A 23,901-nucleotide genomic window follows, 5' to 3' on the forward strand; every position below is an offset into this window, starting at 1 on the left:
GCTATAAAATGTAATTCAATATTTATGTCGATGCTTTCCGGCTAATTTGATTCTCATCAGTTGCTTCTCCATATACTTTATGGTTCGATCGAATTGCTTAAGAAATTGTAACAATAAATAGAAAACTAAAATTAAATAGAAAATAAATTTTGTGGTTTCTGTAAACAGCATACAAAAGCCAACAAACTAACAAATTGAATACTTAAAATTTAACAACAACAACAGCAGCAACAAAACATTAGAAGAATAAAAACAACAAACCCCGCTCAATGAGTCTTAAGCACTTTCACTTTGAATAGCAGCTGAATGTGCTGTGCTGTGCTGCGCAAAGCGAAGAAAGACAAACCAAACGAAATAATAAACAGAGCGCTGAGCCTGCGCAATAGATGTGGTGGAGCGGGCGATATGAATTATTTGTATTTGTTGTATTTTTTTTCATTATTGTGCCATACACATACCATTTTTTTTTTGTCATTTCAACTATGCCACTCTCGGGGTCTAAATGAGGGCAGGGGGAGAATATGAATGTGTAGTCTCCACTTTAATACATTTAATATTTTTTTTATATAAATACAATTTTAATAGCTTACTTAGGAAAGCAGGCAAGAGACCGGTAATAAAAAATAAATTAACTGTCTCCATTAATAGTTTTGTAATTATCCCAAAAAAGAAAAAAATAGATACAGAACGTTACAAAGTAGTAACCGCTTAACTGGTCATTCGACATGGTAATTTTCATTTGCGACATGTTACAAATCATAAGTGCCATAATCTTTTACATTTTATTATCACTTACGGCCTTAGCCAGTAGGATGGGAAGGGGGAGCGAGGGGGTGTATGATTTTTGGGCACAGTATTTTTAGCGGGAAGATGCGCCACACGGATTTCGAAATATTTAATATAGAGCTTTGCATTTTTTTCCCTCCCTGGAGGTTTGGCATTGAAAATTGAATATTTCAGGACATGTTTTGGTACAGCTACTCGCATTACGATACCACCCCTTCCTCCCCATTATTCGAATTTTTAGCGAATTATGAACACATTTTCACACACTACCAAATATTCTCAATATTGTTTCACTATTCAGGTTAGTCTCCATATAACGGTATCTTCCAAATTTCGGTGTTTAGTGGGGATATTGGGTAAATTTTTAACCAAATTAAGTGTATATCAATATTTTTATACCCCACACAACTATGTTGTCAGGGTATTATAGCTTTGTGCAGCCCCAAGAGTTTGTAACTCCGCGAAATATTGGTCCTAGACTCATCTTTAAGTATACCGATCGTCATATCTCGACTAGCTGAGTCGATCTAGACATGTGTGTCCGTCCGTCTGTCCATTATAATTTGTAAACACGATACAGGCCACAACTATGGACCAATATTCACGAAATGTAGGATGAGTTCTGCCCAATGAAGACACCTATTGTTTTTGATAAAGTTCGATCAATATTTAGGGGATGAAATGGACCAAATACTTAATTTTTGTCGGTTTTTTTGGTCGCTCCAGAGGCCGCAATTATGACCCGAACATCTCGAAATTTAACATGGAGAAGGGGATCGGGCCAAAGAATAAGCATGCCTGGTTTGATAAAGATTGGTCAATATTTAGCGGGTCAAATGGACCCTGACTTTTGTGTGAAAAATGACAAAATGTGTATTCTATAGGGAATACCTTTACTCCTGAAGGACATAGACCCTAGAAGTTGATAGTATATCCAAGAGGAGTGGTTTGTCCTTAAATTAATACCAATTATATTGTCGTATGTACTCGGATGTGGGAGTTTTTAAATGGACTAGTAATTAGAAGGGCTGCACTGAATATTAGAAATATTTGTCGGTCAAGAGGGTGCAAATATCGCGAAATATTGCCCAAGCTCAGAATATAGAACCACAGAAATTTTGATTTTCGTGGAAGTTGTGTAGGGTATCATATGGTCGGCTACGTCCAACTATATTGCTCCGCTCACTGGTTTAGATTTCCATTGGGTAAAAAATATCCCTAAAAAATATTGGTCCAATGACGGGTGACGTAGTGGATGATAGATACCAAGCAACGACTCTGATTGGCTTTAATATGGCAAATCCCAGGCTTATCTTAATCCCTCTTTCTCAGAGCAAATCGAGATGTACAGGAGTCAGAATGAAGTCTGAATTTTACCAACGAGTTAAACACGAACCAGAAGCTTTGGTGCGGGCACATCCTACTGTTGAGATGAAGATGAAGGTGGCAGCGTGTTGAGGATTTGGAAGGAGTATTTTGTAAAGCTTCTGGTATCAAAAAATAGTAAATGAGGTCAGAATAGCAATTTGTCGGCTGAAAAATAATAATGCAGCAGGTACCGATGGAATACCAGCCGAACTACTTAAGACCTGTGGTCAGACGCTTATCAGGAGCATATACCAACAATTTAGCTGGAGGAATGCATGTCCAATGAATGGAACCTCAGCAAGCAGCATGCCCCGTGCAAATAAAACAAGACATGATGTTATGTACCAACTATAGAGGAATTAGTCTGATTCCCATCGCGACTGAAGCCAATGGTCTATGATATTATTAATGCGGCTTTAGACCTGGCAAATCCACTATAGACCAGACTTTCACACTGCATTAAATTAAAGATTAAATTAAAAGATCCTCGAGAAATATATCAACACATTTCACCTATTCGTCGACTACAAAGCCGCATTGGATAGCGTTCGGCATTCCTGCAAAATTAGTACGGCTATGCAGGATAACTTTAACTGGCACAAGGTCAGCAATTAAAGTTGGAAAGGACCTCTTGGAACCCTTCAATACCGAACGAAGATTTCTACAAGGGACCTTTTGAACATCCTGCTGGAAAAAGGTCATACGAGATGCAAATGTGAACGGAAATGACACTCTGAACACCAAACAGCATATGTTACTCGCATACGCCGACGACATCGACATAATGGGTGGAACATTGCAAGCAGTAACAGCCACCTTTGAACGAATTGAAAAGTAGTCTGCCAATTTGGGACTGGCAGTAAATTGCGAGAAGACAAAAGCTGATGGTATCAACGAGCAAAACGTCCAGTAGACTCGGATCAACGGTGGTACTTGAAAACTACTGCTTCGAGGTAGTGAACGATTTTATATACTTCGGTACCGGCATAAACAAAACTAATAACATCAGCTTTAAAATCCGGAGGAGAATAGTGTTGGCATACAGATGCTACTATGGTCTGAGTAAGCAACTCAAAAAAGCAAGGCTTCCTCCCGCCAGACCAAACTCACACTCTACAAGACGCCGATATTACCCGTGCTATTGTATGGATCTGAAGCATGGGTACTTGCTTTCGCAAGTGTTGAAGTGTTTGAGAGAAAATTTTTCTGAACGATCTATCGGCCGATATGCGTCGACGACAAATATCGTCGTCAAATGAACTATGAGTTGTACCATCTATTCCGGGACATCGACATAGTCAGACGTATCGAGCTGCAGCGACTACGTTTTCTAAGTCAGTTTGTGAGAATGGATGAAGATGCCCCAGCTCAAAAGGCATATAAAAGCGAGCCAACTGATGGTTCACGCTGAAGATGAAGGCCACGAATTCGATGGAAAAATCAAGTGGAAGACAACATTCCGGAACATGGTCTTTCAAATAGGAAGGGCTGCACACAAAACCGACGAGCTTAGAAATCTTTTTTAAGCTCGGCTTATGGAACAACCGTTCTGTCACAAGCCATCTAAGTAAATAAGGTCCAAAGATACCCACCATTCTTCGGTATTATGAGGATTTTGGGCACGTTTTTTCAACCAAATTGATTTGAAGTTGCTAAAATTTTCAATATGCAATCACTGTTTTAACCTCGAATTGTTGGTATCCATAAACGTTTTTCTTCCGAATTAGGTGTAATTTAACATTGTTAAATTTCATTGGGTTCTCATCAATAATATGGATCAATCATGGGGTGTAGCTTGCATATTAAGGTCCAGCTCCAATATAGGTACCTCATGATACTAGCCGCATTTTCCAACCGATGTATTGGCTGACAAATTACAGTCATTCCGACCACTTTTAAATGCAAATAGTCCAGGTTTGTACAAAGCCCACTTTCCATATGTTCAAGATCCTAGGCGAAGTTATCGACCTGAGTGTCTGTAGTATTGGTATTTCGATTTCTACTGCCTGCAATTTGCCATGATACCATATAGCTCCCATATTAATGCCCTCGGTACCTCGTTGATCCTAGGTGTATTTTCCATATAGGACCACTTTTAAAGACAAGTATTCCAGGTTTGTACAAAGCCCTCTTTCGATACGTTCAAGATCCTAGGCCAATTTTACAACCTGAGTGTCTGCAATTTGGATGCGACGGAAGCAACGGGTGTAGAGCGTGTAGAGAAGACAGCGAAACCTTGGAACATGTCCTGCGCCACTACCCAGCCTTTTTCAGGCTTTTGAAACCATTTCTAAGGAAATAACCGAACTAAGGGGCATGAATGAAAAAACTGAAGAGCTTCAATAAAAAAAATAACATTTGTAGAAGTTTATCCTTCTTCAGAGGGCACAACAGGATACTCACAGGTATATATTGTTGACAAAAATAATAATCTATATCGATTTATGCGTGTCCGTCAGTCTGTCGGTACAATGGTACTCACCAATTTTCGGGATTTTGGACACGTTTTCTAACCGAATTAACTGTAATTTGGTATTTTGGGTTCTCATTGCATAGCACATACACGTACCAAAAATTATTAATATTGGACCAAGTTTCAGGGTAGCCACCATGATCAATATTGATCCCCGTCGCGTTATAGGCCCAGAAAACGCTATCCTCCCTCTTAGGTGATCATATTTTTCTCACGTTTTTTCGGTTTATTCAAGGTCCTATCATAACATGAGATTTTCCTAGATATTTTGATTGTTTCGATATTTTGATTGTCTTCCTTTTGACAATCCCATTTTTTTTGGCATATTATGGTATTCTGAATGCACCCTAATGGCCAAAAAATTACGAAGTGTGTCATTTTATTTTTCTTATTTTTGTTTCATATAATCCACTGTAAAATATTTCTTTAATAATGTCAACCTGTGAAGTACCGTTTAATCTTACATGGCATGATCGACTTATTGTTCAACCCCCTTCCCATCATGACAACCCATCCGAGTTCAGACATCTAGCCTGCCAGCTAGACAATCAACAATTCATCCGAGCTGGCGCATTGTTACCAGTCTTTTTGTTGACAAGTCTGGCCATAAACATTAATTGCTGCTACGACGACATATCAGCTAACAACAACTACAACAAATCGGGATCAACTTTTCAACATTTCTTTAAAACAAATTTTGCAAAAACAAAAAAACAACAACAACAAAAATGCAAAAATTTTAGTTTTTTTTTCTTTTTAATTTTTTTTATTTACGAAATATTAGGCTTTCATATATTTATTGTCGTTTTTTTTTTGCTTTTTGGCAAGTAGAAAATTCATTCACGGTTTTCAAATTCCATTAAAAATCGGCGACAGAGTTTTGTTATTAGATCTCTTCAATAGTCTTTGTAATGATGATTTATATCCCGACTGGAAATTGTCAAATGAAGTGAATGTCCATTACGAAAGTGTGTGGTGGTAATTAAATAATTTTGAAATAAATTAAAATTAATTTATGTGCTAGGTTGGATGCGAAAAGTATTGGGAATTTTGTATTTACACTGGTTACAAGTTTTTCTAAATACTGTTGGAAAATACGACTAAAAATTTAAATTTCGCTTAGCATACCTCGCTTAGTATACATTGTAATCATGAATAAGCCACTATTTTAGCAAAAAGATGTAAATATTTCATTAATATCAAAACTATTTTCCTACTTCGCTCTAAGTTAACACTATTTGCACTCATTTTTCTTCTCTCTCTCACTCTCACTCTCTTTTCTTGACAAACACAAATGCATTCTTCCGAGAAATAAAACTAACGCCACTCGCTCGACTGTGTTTGTTTTTTGTGTTTTGTCCTCCCTTCTCCCCCCACTTTGTGGTTGATAGTTTTGCAACCGCTTGTTTGACTACTGTTTCTCTTGCTAACAACCACCCTGTCTCCACTCACTCGATTGTGGTTAGTTTCCCATTCCACTGTTTCCTTATTTTAGGCACTACTACCGACCTTTGCATTGATGTTAAAAAATTCACATATTCATTTTCCAAATTATTTTGATACAAATGCCAAATAAAATATATCAAACAAGTATTGATATGCCAATAAAAATTAACGACTGTGTTGATTAACAAACCGAATATTTATATCTGTATATAATTATACCCTTCACCACACTGTGGTACAGGGTATTATGTCTTTGTGCATATGTTTGTAACAGGCAAAAGGAAACGAGATAGACACATGGTTCCTTTTGAGAATATGCATAGAATCACTTTCTGAATCGATTTACGCATGTCCGTCTGTCCGTCCGTCCGTCCGTCTGTCCCTCCGTCCATGTATTTTTGTGAACAAAGTACAGGTCGCATTTATGATCCGATTTGGATGAAATTTGGCATATGTCACTTATTTGGCCCAGGGACGAACCCTATTGAAATTGGGAAAAATCGGTACAGATTTAGATATAGCTCCCATATATATATTCGTCCGATTTAATGTAAAAAGTCCCTATATATCTTCCGAATTGAACGAAATTTGGCACATCGTAATGAATTAGGCCTAGAATGATGTGTGCTGAGTTTCATTAAAATCGGTTCAGATTTAGATATAGCTCCCATATATAGTTTCGTCCGATTTCATCTAAATGGTGCCCCAAAGTCCCTATATATCTTTCGATTTGCACGAAATTTGGCATAACGTATTGAATTGAGCCAAGTTTCGAGAAAATCGGTCCAGATTTAGATATAGCTCCCATATATAGTTTCGCCCGATTTCATATAAATGGTGCACCAAAGTCGCTATATATCTTTCGATTTGCACGATATTTGGCATAACGTACTGAATTGAGCATAGAGTGATGTCTGTCTGCATTGTTTCGTGAAAATCGGTCCAGATTTAGATATTGCTCCCTTTTATTATAGATTGATTTTAAGTAATTGACGCACCAAGGAACCAATAGGCTGATCGGAACAAAACGTTCTGAAATTACTGTAACCTAACCTGTGACATGTTTGTTTGAAATCGCTTAATATTTGGATAGAGCATCCATATATATTTTCGTCCGATTTCAAGTAAATTGGGCATCAAACTCCTCATGTAGTCAGATTGACATCAAATTTTGCACAACTTACAAAATTGAGCATAGAATTACATAGTTGCGTTTTCTAGAAATACAGACATAGCCCAACGGATGACCTATTTATATTTGTTTGAAGTCGATTTACATACTTTATGGATAGATCTAGGTAGATCCACATTTAGATAAATATCGCATATTTTATTTCATCCAATTTCATGTTAATAGTCCTGTTTAATATACCCATAGTGGTGAAGGATATCATATAGTCGGCCCCGTCCGACTTTACTACTTTCCTTACTGGTTTTTCTAATAACATAGTAAAATTTCCTCTATATATACCTCGTTACCGCCATAATCAAAACTAATAACATCGGTTTTGAAATCTGGAGGAGAATAGTGTTGGCCAACAGATGCTACTATGGTCTAAATAAGCAACTCAAAAGCCTGCCACCTCTCGCCAGATCAAACTCACACTCTAAAAGACGCTAATATTACCCGTGCTGTTGTATGGATCTGAAGCATGGATACTTTCTTGCGCAAGCAGATGAGGCAGTTCTGGAAGTGTTTGAGAGAAAAATTCTCCGGAAGATCTATGGGTCGATCTGCGTCGATGGTGAATATCGACGTCGAATGAATGAATATATACCATATATTCTCAGACATCGACATAGTCCGACGAATCGTACTGCAGCGACTTCGTTGGCTAGGCCACGTTGTGAGACTACAAATATCAGCCTTGAAAGCCGGAGGAGAATATTGTTGGCCAACAGATGCTACTATGGTCTGTGTAAGCAACTCAAAAACAAGCCACCTTTCCCCAGACAATCACACGACGCTCACACTCTACAAGACGCTGATATTACCCGTGCTGTTGTATGGATCTGAAGCTTCTGAAGTATGGATCTGAGCTGCAGCGACTTCGTTGGCTAGGCTATGTTGTGAGAATGGATTTATATGCCCCAGCCCAATAGGCATATAAAAGCGAGCCAGGTGATGGTAGTAGAAGACAAAATCTCGGAAAATGGCCTTTCAAATTGGATGAGATCCGCACTAGACCGACGCGCTGGGAAATCTTTTTTAAAGTCGGGTTATGGAAAAATCGTTATGTTATAAGCCAGCTAAGAAAGTAATATTTCCTCTTTAAAGAGCAATCAGAAAAAAAATTTAAACGATATGCTTATCCTGATTTTATTTTGTGGAGCTCTATCTAAGAAATCGCCGTGTAATGTCGATTGGTAACATTTCTTTCGATTTTTAACGTGATGTTTTGTTGAAATCGGTTCAGATTTAGATATATCTCCCATACATAGATTTTCGTCCGATTTTATGTCAATGGTGCACTAATCTCCCAATATTTGTCCGATTGAGAAATAATTTTGCACAGAGTACTGAATTAGGTGCTTATTAATATATGTTAAGTCTTGTTGAAATCGGTTCAGATTTTGATATAGCTCCTATATATAATTTCGTCCGATTTTGTGAAATGGTGCACCGATGAGCCTAATTATGCTCGCTTTATTTCCAATACAAGGGCAGTTCGGAAAGTTCTTAGCCTAGCACAAAAAGCGCGGTATAAACAGAAAGAGTTACGTGTTATGAACACATGTTAATTTTTTTTTCGATCTGGCAACTCCTTCATATAGAAATAGGAGTTCAAAAAAGACACATTCGCAATTTTGTACAATGAAAAAATTGAAAATTTTGAACTCCTGTTTCTATATGAAAGAGTTGCCAGATTGAAACAAAATTTAACATGTGTTCATAACAGAGATGGAAATTTTTGATATTCTGCTCATTTTTCAAAATTTGAATCCTTTGTGCACCGATAAGCCTCGTTTTCAAACATTATAGAGGTTTGGTTAAAGTACATGTGTGGTTCAAATCCTCCTACTAAAAATTACGATATGCTAAGTTAGAGAGTTATCGTGCTTATCAATAAAGCAGCCAGACAAAGGGCCATCCAAGTAGTTAAAAAAAGAGTGGACCATTTTTAAAATTAATCAAAGTTTGTGAAAAAATATTAGGATGTGCAGTGTATGGAAGCAATAGGCTACTCCCCACAAGAGTTATTCTGCGTATCATCCAGAAAGATAGACGAACATTTGTAAATCGACACTAAATGGAACGAAAAATATCCCAAGAAATCAATATTTTGATTAAACACGAGACTACTCTCATTTGGCATATTGCTGGGGTTATTTAAATCAGAATTATGATCCGCAAACGTTCTGCAAATGAAATACTAGATTTTAAGTAAAAAATAAATAAAAACAATACTTATATATATATATATTTTTTTTTTTTTTTTTTGACAAAAATTCAGAACATTATTGACTGTGACGAACATTTCCGGCTAATCAAAATTTCTTGAGCCAAAATAGAAGGTCTCATCTAAAAATTAAATACTAATATTAATTTCCAAAAAACACATAAATAATATTTAAACTTGTTTTAAAGATTATTACCATATATTGGACTTTCATTTCAAAAACGATGCATTCGATATCGAAAACCAAAATACGAGCAAAAACAAGTTGTGTGAATTACCAAAAATAAAATGCAGAAAAATTCCAAAAAAAACTGGTCTTCAAAAAATTATCACACGTTACTTTTTTAATTTTATAACCTTTCGATGTGATCAATGTTGTTGTTATTGTTGCAGGTGTGTATGTGTGCCTGGTGGTCTTGAATGAAAGTGAAATTTTCTTAACAGCTGATATGTCGATGTATATATGTGACTCGGCGAAGAAATGTTTAATTAAATGCCAATCACATTTTTGAGAGAGCAAGAAAGAAACACAAAACAACAACATACTCAAGTTTTCGTACAAGTAAAACTTAAAAACAACAAAAATAACTAAATAATACGTCATAATTTGTTGACCTCCCCTCCGATACCAACACGCCCAGTAAACTGAAATTGAGACTAGCCACTTGCTTGCACGACAAACACGCCATGACATAAACGCCATGACTCTTTACAATATTTTTTTTTTTTTTGGTTCATCTCTACAAAAAAAAATACAAAATTTAAAAAAAAAAAACAACAACCAAATACCCAAGAAGTGTTGTAGTTATCGTATCCACCATAAAATTCAAAAAACGAAATACCAAAACTATTATCGGATGGTACGTGTTTTGGAATACATTTTTGTTTGTTGTTGTTGTCGGGTTTTTGAAAAGGTGTGGGACTCACAGTTTTTTTTTTTTTTAAATTGATATTTTAATTAGCTGCCCCAACTAATGATCGAAGAGAATTGAAAATGAAAGTCTAACCAAATTCCATATGGAATTTTTAGTAATCATTGTTGTTGTAGTTTTTTTTATTTTGTTTTTGTAATGCATAGCCAACAGCTGATCCATACTAAAAATGTTTGTAGTTGCTGTTGTTGTTGTTTCCATAATCACACAAAAGTTTCACGCAATTTCCATTTAACAGAAAACGAAAAAATGTAGTTTTAATTTTATTACTTCACAAAAATTCAATTCAAAAGTTTTAACCAACTACTATTTTGCATTTTTTAGTTCCTTAAGTGTTTTTTTTAGGTTTGGGAATTTTGTTTAATTTGAAATTTTTTCTTCATTTTTTTTTTCAAATTGAATTCATTTGCCAAGTTTCTTTTATTTAATTTTTTTTTCAATTTAATTGTTATTTTCTTCTTTTAGTTGGTGAATGCCAGCCTGGCCAATATAAGAAGAGCCACCAACTAATGCGGAAACTTTTTTTCTATGCCAAATCACCCCCTCTTCATGCCGCTTCATTGAGAGCTTGTGCCAATAAAGAAGGTAATAAGTTTCGTTAATTGACTACTTGACATTGTTTTATAAACTGTTGATGATTTTGAAGGGCCATGGTCAATGCCATGAATTTGAATTGAATTGAGTCGATTTTTTTGTTTTTAAAATTGGGGACTTGCATTTGGAACAGATATGCGTATGGCTACGGAGAAAAACAGAAAAGAAAATTTCATCTCGTTTTCTATCTTCTATAAAACTTTTTACACTCAAAAACGACCCTGTTGTGCAGTATATTATACCTTTGTGTATATGTACCTAACATACAAAAGCAAATCGGAATAGGAAATTTTGAGGATATACATAGAATCACTTTTTATATATATATATTGTCAGGGTATTAAAGCTTTGTGCAGCCCAAGAGTGTGTAACGACGCGAAATATTGGTCCTAGACCAGAGTTGAACAGAACTAAATTGAGAGAAAGTGTGTGAGAGCGTAACTGAGAGCTAATCATCAAAAATGACTGACGAAAAGTGACAAAAAGAGAATACTTGTTTAGCAATCACCGCTATCGTACTATTTTGTGCATTAGTGTCCTAGACCCACTTTAAGTATACCGATCGTCATATCTCGACTAGCAGAGTCGATCCAGACATGTGCGTTCGTCTGTCCGTCTGTTCATTCTAATTTTTTAAACACGATACAGGTCGCAGTTATGGAGCAATCGTCAAGAAATTTTGCATGTAGGATGGGTTCGGCCAAAGAAGACCCCTATTGTTTTTGGTAATGAACGATTAATATTTAGGACATGACATGGATCAAAAACGCTGGTCGCTCTAGAGGCCACAATTATGGCCCGAACATCACGAAATTTTGCGTGGAGAAGGTCATCTGGTAAAGAATAAGCATGACTGTTTGGAAAAAGATCGATCAATATTTATCGGGTCAAATATCCCCTGACTTTTGTGTGACAAAATTTCAAAATTTGTGTTCTGTGGCATATATTTTTACACCTGAAGGACATAGACCCTAGAAGTTGATAGTATATCCAGTATGAGTGGTTGGCCATTAAATTGATACCAATTATAGTGATATAGAGGTTCTACTAAATTATTTGCATGTGTCTATCTGCTATGATATTACTTAATATTACTATTACCCTACTAGAGGGCGGAAATGTCGCGCTGATCGCTTTGAAATTTCACATGAAAAGTTCCTATAATTTTCGATGATGTTGAGATGATATTTAGGGGAAGCAATGAACCACTTCATTTTTGTCCGATTTTCTAATCGCTCTAAAGGCCATTATTATATCCACAACATCACATATTTTACACGGTGATGGGGCTCTGACCAAATACTTAGAATGACTGTTTAGATGATGATCGGTAAATATTGCGAGAGTCAAATCAACCAAAACCTAAAGTGAGCAAAATTTTGTTTTTATGGTATAAATATTCCCGTCGGAAAAAAGGAGATTTGAAAAATATGCCAGGGTTAAAAAGTAGGGCTGTTGATCTATAAACGTCCAATAGAGTGCAAATATCGCGAAATATTGCCCAGGCTCAGAATATAGAACCGCAGAAAGTTAGTTTTCGTGTTAGTCGGCCCCGTTAGACTATACTGCTCCGCTCACTGGTTGAGCTTATTTACGCATGCCCAAGAACGAACCCGGAAGAAAATCGTTTCAAATTTAAATGGTACATCTAAGATCATGTGTCTTTTCGAGTCCGTTAAGTTTCGTTTAAATCGGTTTAGATTTATACATATAGCTCCCATATATATTTTAGCTTGAGATTACGTAAATGGTGCAACAAACTCCCACGGATTTTCCGATAGAGACGAAATTTTGCACAACTGCAATGATATATAGGACGAATTAAAATGGGTTCAGATTTCTATATGACTCTCACATATAATTTCGTCCGATTTTATGTTTTATGTATGGTACACCAAAGAAACTACGTCTTTTCGATTTCCACTAAATTTTGCACAGCATATTATATTATGTCTAGAATAATGTGCGTTAAACTCCAATGTTTTATCCGATTAAGACGAAATTTTGTAGAGCGTATCGTATAGGTTGTACAATAAATTGTGTTAAGTATGAAAATTTGGAAATCGGTTCAGATTAAGATCGCCCGATTTTATGTAAATGGTCTGTTCAAGAATGATGTGCATTAAGTTTCATTGAAATCGATTCTGATTTAGATATAGCACCGATATATATTTTCACCCGATTTTTGGTAAAGGTGCACCAAATTTCCAATATTTGACCGATTGAGATAAAATTTTGTTTTTTGAGACGAGTCTATGTTTTTGATTTATACGAAAATTTGCATGTCGAATTCAATTGAGTATAGATTGATGTGTGCTAAAGTGTCGTTAAAATCGGTTCAAATTAACATATAGCTCTCATATAAATGTTCGTCCGATTCTATATATATATGGGCCACGAATGTCCCCGCTTCTGTCCAATTGAACTGCGTTGTGAACTGAAAATAAGGTGTTATTAAATCGATTCAAATTTGGATATGACAAGATTTTGTGGTGTGGAAAACATAGATAGATATTGATAATTTTTAATAGGAACATTTGGCACTACATATCAACTTCGAGCCAACATGGTTGACAAAAGTGTCCAAATACCAAATTACAACCCAATTGGTTGAAAATATAATATTGACAACCAATTCGGTCGAAAACGTGCCCAAAATACCGACATTTTCAGTTACAGTTATATGGGGGCTTTCCTAAAAATTGGAGTAATTTTGATAAAATGATGGACTCTTATCCATCGAGGGCATATCGTTCATCCATAAAATACAAAATTATTTACCGTATTTTGGGGTTTTTGAAATTTGAAATATTGATTCGGCAGTACGTCTCCCTAACAAAAATTCAAATTATCAGTCTCCCTTCTTTTATAACTCGTAATTGAAAATATACAACCATACAGAGAAAGAACACAATTTTCATTCTGGTCCTATATCTTATATAAAATTATGGTCATACATGGTATAAGTTTTTGTGAGGAGGTATTCCACCCACTAAGTATACAATATTGCAAATTAAATCTATTAAAGTGAGGAAATAAGGGCGAAAATTTGGCTGTACTGTAATGTTGAAAATTTGGGGTTTATCCGCCGCAAACCCGATATGTCAAATTGAAACCGCTTCGTTATATAAAGTCAAGAAGTTTCGGGGTTTTCAAGCCCATATTGCATTTTTTGCGAGGTTAAAAAATATAGTTTTGAATTGAAAAAAAAAAATATATATATATATATATATATATATATCGTTAGGTGGTAGCTTCATATGACAGGTCATGTTAAGTCACATTTTACCAAACATCTTGAGAGTGAAAGCAACAGGCGATACTTAATTTTGAAGACTCATAATTTAACGATCTTAATATACCCTCCATAATTTGGGTGTAAAAAATCATAATTTTCATGTTATTCGGATAGTCTCAAGGTTGAGTAGTAATGAGGAATATATACAGAACTTGAAGTATATATTAACTTATTGATGTGCCGTTACAAAAGAGATGCTCAACTGTATCCTTCAGATCTTAGGTTTTCCTCAAAAAGTATTCTTAAAGCAGTGAGCGGATCAATATAGTCGGATGGGGCCAACCATATGATACCCTACACAAGTTTCACCAAAAACCTAACGTTCTATGGTACTATATTCTTGGGCAATATTTCGCGATATTTGTACCCTCTTGACCGACTAGAAATCAAGAAATATTACTAATATTCAGTACAGCTCTTCTAATTATTTGTCCAGATTCCAGGTGATGTTCGACTTTCAATTGTGGCCTATACAAAAAACACATCCCAATATTATTATCTGATCATCACCGAAAATATAGGCGTTGTCCTCGACCATAGCTGGATCCTCATGGAAAATTTCAAAGCGATGAGCGCTATATTTCAGCACTCTAGTGTGGTATTTGGTTGCTAGATAATATATGAATACGTATGCTCCTATGTAAGCTGACGGACCTTTGAACAAATATTCTTTAAAAGGCCACGTTCGCATTGGCAAAAAACATAATATTTAAAAAATCGAAGCCTTCAGATAGTCCTTAAACAAAAAAACGTATTTAAAACATTTGTGTTAACTTAAAAAAAGTATTCTTAAAAATCCACGCCTTTTGTTGGTCCTTAAGGGGATTCCCCTCAAGTGAAAATCTTAAAAATTCTGACGTTAAATTTTAAATGCATTTAACCTGAAGCAGTGTTTTACGAAATTTTAATACGTTTCTCTGGGAGTGTAATCGTAGGATAAAGCCGATCGGCGAAGAACTTCCTTATTTTTTTAACTTAGTTTGTGATCAAAAATAGGGGAATTTCCAAAAAAGGTCCGCCATTTTGTTAATTTTTAAGCGAAGTCAATAATCTTAGTTCATGCGAGAGCCAGACATGTATTCTTTCTAACATCCTTGGAATTCCCGGATTCGGATGTTCCAGTGAGGAGAACTTTGAGGACTTTTCTTTAATCACCAAAGACAACAACAAAACAGCAACAAATAAATTTTGCAAATTAGTTTTCATATCTTTTAAATCTTCAAATATGTATGTGTAAAGTTACAAACCTTAACATGCCTTGGTATTCATTTACCAACCAAATGAAAACCTTGAAAATTTAAAATCGAGAAGGGGAGGTTCCCTTAAACAAATGTCTTAAAAAATCAAACTCTGTTATAGACCTTTAAAAAAATTCTTAAGGAGTCAAAAACTTTACTTGTGGCAAATTCTCCTCTATCAGTACACGTTTTATGTTTATAAGTATTTTAAAAATGTGCACTTCATTATCCAGCTTAATTATGGGTAGGGAGCTGCTCTCAATAATGTTCTAATATTGGCTTATTCGACCTCTTTTTCAGCTGTATTTTTGTACAAAGCTGCAGTAACCCCTTTTGTTATTTCGACCCTTTGTTTCTCACGTTAGCCGTTTCGGTTTGAAGTATCAATTACAATCGCTCTATATTCCATTAAACATCAAACAAAATAATAGGTTGTAACCTATGGGTAATACCATACAAATATTTTTTGTTTTGTTGAGTCATCTGCAAAGAAAGTCAGACATACTAAACAACCTACGAAACTCTCACCAACATGGTTGGCATGGTGTATTGGCAAATCGAGGTTCGTTATTACATTACATTTCCGCAAAATTTTTTGAGGGTTGTTTAAATTCAAAGATATTTCTATGTTTGATATGAAAGAGCTGAGTACTGGGATCTCTCAATTTTAAAAGGCTAAATACCATAACTGTTTATAAAATTGTTTACAAAAATATTATTTAGAATAATATTGAATATTTGTCACAGATCTTAAAGCTAACACGTATTAGAATTGAAAAAAAAAATAAATAAAAAAGTGTGTTCCTCATCTGCAATGGCATTTGTTAGTTTATCTCAAATTTGCTCGAAAAAAAACCAAATTTTTTTTTCAAAATAATATCGAAAATCTTCTTTTGTTATTTTTAACTGCGTATTGATTAATGTTAGCATAATTAGTTTTGACTTTGAAAACTTCAGCTATAATAGCTTCTTGTGAATTGATCATCACATTATCATTGTTAGCTCATTAAAAACAAACCAGGCCACCGGGGTCAAAGTAAAGTGTAAACAACACAAAAGTGATGAAATTTTTCGTTTATTCAGAAATGGCTTTGATATAATATTTCATGTACTCATTGGATTGCAAATCGTTCGCTTTCGGTAGAAAATCTCCTTAACAAAAATGATCAAAAATAAGGCGTGGATTTATTAAAATGCATTTTTTCTAGTAGTCCCAGGTGTGGATTTATTAAAAATAATTTTTTCCTAGTCGCTCCAGGCGTGGATTTATTAAAAATAATTTTTTCCTAGTAGTCCTAGGCGTGGATTTTTTGATAATAATTTTTTTCTTGTAGTCCCAGGAGTGGATTTATTAAAAATATTTTTTTCCTAGTAGTCCTAGGCGTGGAGGTATTAAAAATATGTTTTTCCTAGTAGTCCTAGGCGTGCAGGTATTAAAAATATTTTGTTCCTAGTAGTCCTAGACGAGGATTTATTAAAAATATTTTTTTCTTAGTAGTCCTAGGCGTGGAGATTTTAAAAATAATTTTTTCCTAGTAGTCCCGGATGTGAATTTATTAAAAATAATTTTTTCCTAGTAGTCTTAGGCGTGGATTTATTAAAAATATTTTTTTCTTGTAGTCCCAGGCTTGGATTTATTACAAATTATTTTTTCCAAGTAGTCCTAGGCCTAGATTTATTAAAAATAATTTTTTCGTTGTAGTCCTAGGCCTGGATTTATTAAAAATAATTTTTTCGTTGTAGTCCTAGGCGTGGATTTATTAAAAATAATTTTTTCTTTGTAGTCCCAGGCTTGGATTTATTAAAAATAATTTTTTCGTTGTAGTCCTAGGAGTGGATTTATTAAAAATAATTTTTTCTAGTAAAAAATTTATTAAAAATATTTTTTTTACTAGTAGTCCCAGGCTTGGATTTATTAAAAATAATTTTTTCCTAGTAGTCCTAGGCGTGGATTTATTAAAAATAATTTTTTCCTAGTAGTCCTAGGCCTGGATTTATTAAAAATAATTTTTTCCAAGTAGTCCTAGGCCTGGATTTATTAAAAATAATTTTTTCGTGTAGTCCCAGGCTTGGATTTATTAAAAATATTTTTTTTCGTTGTAGTCCTAGGCGTGGATTTATTAAAAATATTTTTTTCTAGTAGTCCCAGGTGTGGATTTATTAAAAATAATTTTTTCCTAGTAGTCCCAGGCGTGGAGTTATTAAAAATAATTTTTTCTTTGTAGTCCTAGACGTGGAGTTATTAAAAATATTTTTTTTCTTAGTAGTGCCAGGTTATTAAAAATATATTTTTCTAAATAGTCCCAGGCATGGATTTATTGAAAAAAAATTTTTCCTGGCAGTCCCAGGCGTAGATTTATTAAAAATAATTTTTTTCTTGTAGTGCCAGGCTTGTATTTATTAAAAATATTTTTTTTTCTAGTAATCCCAGGCTTGGATATATCAAAAATATTTTTTCCTAGGAGTCCTAGGCGTGGATTTATTAAGAATAATTTTTTTCTTGTAGTGCCAGGCTTGTATTTATTAAAAATAATTTTTTTTTCTAGTAGTCCTTGGGGTATACTTATTAAAAATATTTTTCTCCCTGTAGTCCCAGGCTTGGATTTATTAAAAATAATTTTTTCCTAGTAGTCCCACGCTTGGATTTATCAAAAATAATTTGTTCTTAGTAGTCTCAGGCTTGAAGATATTAAAAATAATTTTTTCTTAGTAGTCTTAGGAGTAGATTTATTACAAATTATTTTTTCGAAGTAGTCATAAGCCTGGATTTATTAAAAATAATTTTTCTATAACATAACTAACACATACAAAAATCCGATCGATTTACGATATTTTGAAATGGTAAAGGGTATAAAAAGTTCCTTCCGGTCCGTAACTTAACTACTTTTTTTATTACTTTATCATTTTTTTTCCACTCAAACCCTATTTTTTTTTCTCTTCAACTCACCTTCATATTTGGTTGCTGCAGCTGCAAGAATGTGGCTATTCCATTGCGCACACGATTCTTGACACCACGCACTGTGCCCTTGTTCGAGCGTATTGTTGAGGTGGCCGAGCCACAACGTAAATCCTTGTAACCGGCAAAGACATCATCACTCAAACTGCTGCGGCTGTCATATTCCGATAACGATTCATTGCCAGATTCCGAAAAACCATTATTGCCCCCATTGCTGTTGTTGTTGCCAAAACTGCGGAAATTTTCATGTTCATTAACATGGAAATTGTAGTATTTGTCAGCCTCATATTTTCGGGGCATCGAATTCATTTTCATGTCAATAAAGGTGCCATCCTCTTGATTGAGTACAAAGGTTTTGGAGGGCAACGAGGCACGTTTGGAAGAATTTGAATTCGCATTCGCTGCAGAATTTTCCGTATTACGTGTCTGAACATAGTCATTTTGTGCCATCATATAATCCTGGGAACTAATCGGTTCGTATGATGATTCATTGTTACGCTGTTTGTGGGCCTTGATTCTCTGTTCAATGTGATCTTCATCTTCTTCGTTTTCATTTTCGGCCTCATATTCGGTTTGATTTAATTTCAAATTTTTAATATCTCTTAGCAGGGAATCGGGTAAGAAAGACCCGAGAATTTTCCTCGAGCCATTGGAAATTTTATTTTGTATGGGCGACTGTGAAGACTGGCGCATAAATTCATTGGAATGCAGCGAATCACAACTGAGCGATGAGGCCTCACTTTCCTCGGAATCCGTGTAGGATGAAGAGTTGCAGTTACGTTGCTCCTTGTTGCCACCGTTTTGGGATAGGCGAACTTTGGTGGTTTTCAAATGCATTTCCAGGCCATTGGAGTTGGTTTTGGAATTGGACGATGATGACGACGATGAAGATGGTGGTAGCAGCAAATGGGCAGTGGGTGTGTGCGGAGTGTGATTTTGTGATTCCAAATCACTGCCCGTGCCACTGTCCAGTGTGTCACAGGGTGAAAATTGTCCACTCGACATGGTGGTGTAATAGAGATAGCTGGGATTGCTGACATTTAATTCATTGTTGGAGGCCATGGTCGAAATGGTGTGGCTACTCGAGGGGGCCCCACTGCTGTTGCTGCTTACCATCAGTTGGGTGTTGTTTTGTGATTTTTGCACCATTTTCTCTAAATTCAAATGTAATTCACTTTTCAATGATTTTCCAAAATTTTCTTGATTTTCCTTTTCGTTTGCTTTTTTGTTTTCAATTTTTATTTCTTTTGTTGTTGCTGTTGTTTCTTGTTCTTTTGTGTTTTCAATAACTGCACTTGTAAACACTTCACTTTCTTTATGCTGATTTTCCAAATTTTCTTCTTCTTCGTTTTCAATTTTCACAATGGAAATTTGTTTTTCCGCGTTATGGGGAGGGGAATGGAATTTCTTATTGGGGGAATTAATTTGGATTTTCACAACATGTGCGGCGGCAGGGTTTTCACGATTTTCACGTTCACAAAAATCTTGAGTATTTTTCTCTTTTTTCCAATATAGATTTTCACCAATAATCACCGATGTTGTTTTTGCTGTCGTTTGCTTAGAGGAGAGCTGTGGAGTTGTGGCCGTATCCGCTTTCGTAAATAGACTGTTAGAGTTTTCTTTGGCCGGCCAGCGTTTACCACCATCATGATGACTAGCAGTAATATCGTCTAAGCAGCTATCTCCTCTCTTACCAATACCAGCAGCGTCAAATTTCAAACCACCACAATCATCATCATCATCATTATGATGATTATTTTCTTTATGATCATCATGATGATGATGATTGTCATCATCATGATCGTGTTTGGAGTTGTTTGACTCATCATCATCATTGGCTTGGTTTTCTTGGCCATTCAACGACTGGTTGTGGTAGTTGGTCTGGTTTAAGCTGCAATGGCCATTATTATGGTTTTCTTTGTTACCATTAACCTGTTGACTAGTTAGTTGTTGTTGCTGTTGTTGTGGCTCTTGGTGTATGGTGGTGGTAGTGGTCATAATGGCCATTTGGTTACTTTCATTGAAGTTATTGCTCCTCTGCTGGCTACTCTCTTTGCCAACTTCAATGCAACTCTCTCTTAAAACATGATCATCGTCATCACGATCATTATTAGAGTGCTCTCTCGTTTTTCCAATACCGTTAGATTCCAATAAATTTTCTTGCCTGGAAGATAATGGAAGATCAACGGCTGCCATGGATGGTGGTGTTGTGCATTTAACTTGGATAACAGCAGACGAAGATGTCGATGAGGTTGGAACATGGAACGAGGATGCAGCACAATCACCACCATTGATTGTTGTGGAGCTGGTTGTTGTTGTCTGTTTACGGTTAATATCAATTAGTAATTTATTATCATTCTGGCCATTCAATGGTGTGGAGGAAGACGACGACGAAGAGGAGGACTTCAAATTATTGTCACTGGTTTGACAAGAATGTTGTATTTTAATGACATTTGAGACCAAGGCGGCAGAGGCTGGTCCAGAATAATTGGGTATTATAATTCCCGTTGTTGTTGTTGTTGTCGTCGGACTAGCGGTTTGATCAATTTTTATTGAAATACCCTGAACCGGGCTGGAGGTAGTAGTCTGGTCCATGCAATTGATAATGGTTTTGGTGGCCATGTTTTTGGGGAATATTTGTATTCTTTTTTGCTCTACTTAAAAAAAAAAAAAAAAAAATTCTTATTTGGTTTTAAATTTCAACAACTTATTCCCTTTTTTTGTTCTTCTTCTTCTCGTTTTTTTTTATTTTGTTTGGTTGTCTATGTTGCCTTGCAGCCAAGTGTAACCATAGATGTTAGCTGGGCTCTATTACCTTAGTCTCTTGTTTTGCGTTTTTTTTCTATTTTTCCTTTTGTCTTTGAAATTCAAACCAATGCGGAAGTTTTCAATTTACTTGCTTTTGTTTATGTTTTTTTTTTTTTTTTTTGTTTTTTTGTTCGCTTTTTCTTCTTGGCAACACTTTTCTAAGCCTGCATTTCTCTTGTTTTCATTTCATTTGTTTGCAATTTATCTTTCGCATTTTCCACCTCTTTCTCTTCGTGTCTTTACGTTTGACTTAGTAAACCGTTTTCCGCCTTTTCCAAACAGAGTTTTTGAAGGGAATTCTGGAAAGAAAGGAAAAAAATAAATAAATTAAATTCGTAATATAAACTAAAACAAATACAAGCTAAGGACCCCACATTGGGCGCCACATATTTTCTAACAAGTAAAAATGAAGTTAAATTTATGAGGAATACTTGTTCTTCTTTTTTAATAAATTTCTTTCCAAGGTTCACACAAGGCGTGGGTTTTTAAATAAATCTTCTTTTCAAGGTCCACACAAGGCGTGGATTTTTAAATAAATTCCTTTTCAAGGTCCACACAAGGCGTGGATTTTTAAATAAATTTCTTTTCAAGGTCCACACAAGGCGTGGATTTTTAAATAAATTTCTTTTCAAAGTCCACACAAGGCGTGGATTTTTAAATAAATTTCTTTTCAAGGTCCACACAAGGCGTGGATTTTTAAATAAATTCCTTTTCAAGGTCCACACAAGGCGTGGATTTTTAAATAAATTCCTTTTCAAGGTCCACACAAGGCGTGGATTTTTAAATAAATTTCTTTTCAAGGTCCACACAAGGCGTGGATTTTTAAATAAATTTCTTTTCAAGGTCCACACAAGGCGTGGATTTTTAAATAAATTTCTTTTCAAAGTCCACACAAGGCGTGGATTTTTAAATAAATTTCTTTTCAAGGTCCACACAAGGCGTGGATTTTTAAATAAATTTCTTTTCAAGATCCACACAAGGCGTGGATTTTTAAATAAAATTCTTTTCAAAAATTCGATTGAAACATATGTCCGAAATCCTCCAAAACCAAAAATTAAAGATACCGTTATATGGAGATTGAACAAAAACGTGGACCGTAGAATGATTTGGGATTCAAGACAGGATAACTATAGGCAAACAAGTAGCCTTCCTGAGGTAGCTGATTCCATGTTTATACCCTTCACCACTCTGTGGTACAGGGTATTATGTCTTTGTGCATATGTTTGTAACAGGCAAAAGGAATCGAGATAGAACGCATGTCCGTCCGTCGCCCATGTATTTTTTTTTTAACAAAGTACAGGTTGCATTTATGATCCGATTTGGATGAAATTTGACACAGTTCACTTATTTGGCCCAAGGATGAACCCTATTGAAATTGGAGAAAATCGTTTCAGATTTAGATATAGCTTCCATATATAGTTTCGTCTGATTTTTTTGTAAATGATGCACCAAACTCTCGATATTTGTCGAATTGGGACAAAATTTTGCACCGAGTACTGAATTAGGTCTAGATTGATGTCTGTGAAGTTTTGTTAACATCGGTTCAGATGTCGATACAGCTCCCATATATAGTTTCGTCCGATTTTATGTGAATGATGCACCAAACTCCCAATATTCGTCCGATTGGAACAAAATTATGCGCAGCGCACTGAATAAGGTCCATAATTATGTATGCGAAGTTTTGTTGGAATCGGTTCAGATTTATATATAACTCCCATACATAGTTTGTCCGATTTTTTGTGAATGATGCACCAAACTCCCAATATTTGTCGGACCAGACTCCCAATTTTGCACAGATTACTGAATTAGGTCCACACTGATGTCTGCGAAGTGTTATTAAAATCGGTTCAGATTTAGATATAGCTCCCATATATAGCTTCGTCCGATTTTATGTCAATGATGCACCAAAATCTCGATATTTGTCCGACAGTGGGGAAAAATTTTGCACAGCGCACTGAATAAGGTCAGACCGATTTCTGCGAAGTGTTGTTAAAATCGGTTCAGATTTCTATATAGCTCCCATATATAGTTTCGTCCGATTTTTGTGTGAGTGATACACCAGACTCCCAATATTTGTCCGATTGGGGCAAAATTTTGCACAGAGTACTGAATTGTGTCCAGATTGATGTATGCGAAGCTTTGTTAAAGGTTTGTTGGTTCAGATTTTGATATAGGTATTTTATATATATTCGTTCGATTTTATGTAAATGGTGCACCGAAGGTCCTATTATTGTTCGATTTACACGAAATTTGGCAGAGGGTATTAAATTGAATATAGGGTGATAATAAAAAAGAAATGGTGTATGCAAAGGTTGTTCAGTTAGGCCCATGTGTTTATACATATCTTTCATACATAATTTTATTCGATTTCATACAAATGGTACACCAAAGAATCGAAGTCTGCCCGTTTGACTGCAATTTTTCATTGATTTCAGATTGGTATGTGTATGGGTTCAAATATCTATCTAGATAGCACATTTAATTTCGCCCGATTCCATCTTAATGGTCCTCCAATATTAACATCTCTTGTATGTGCCCAACGGGGTGAAGGGTATCATATAGTCGGCCTCGTCCGACTTTTGAACTTTCCTTACAGGTTTT

The 23,901-nt window shown here is 35.3% G+C and overlaps 1 protein-coding gene across 1 annotated transcript; it reads right to left on the reverse strand.

Moving 5' to 3' along the window:
• Nucleotides 1-266: 266 nt before the first annotated feature.
• On the reverse strand, nt 267-21,114 carry LOC133332891 (glutaredoxin domain-containing cysteine-rich protein CG12206-like). The gene is given in 4 exon segments (XM_061541259.1): nt 267-321; nt 15,389-15,462; nt 18,433-19,646; nt 20,418-21,114. Coding segments are annotated over 4 exon segments (2,040 nt in total).
• Between the last annotated feature and the right edge of the window lie 2,787 nt (nt 21,115-23,901).

Source organism: Musca vetustissima, unplaced genomic scaffold (genome assembly GCF_032173495.1).
Source record: "Musca vetustissima isolate MV318-11 ecotype Yass unplaced genomic scaffold, APGP_CSIRO_Mvet_v1 utg127484, whole genome shotgun sequence".
Classification (NCBI taxonomy): domain Eukaryota; kingdom Metazoa; phylum Arthropoda; class Insecta; order Diptera; family Muscidae; genus Musca; species Musca vetustissima.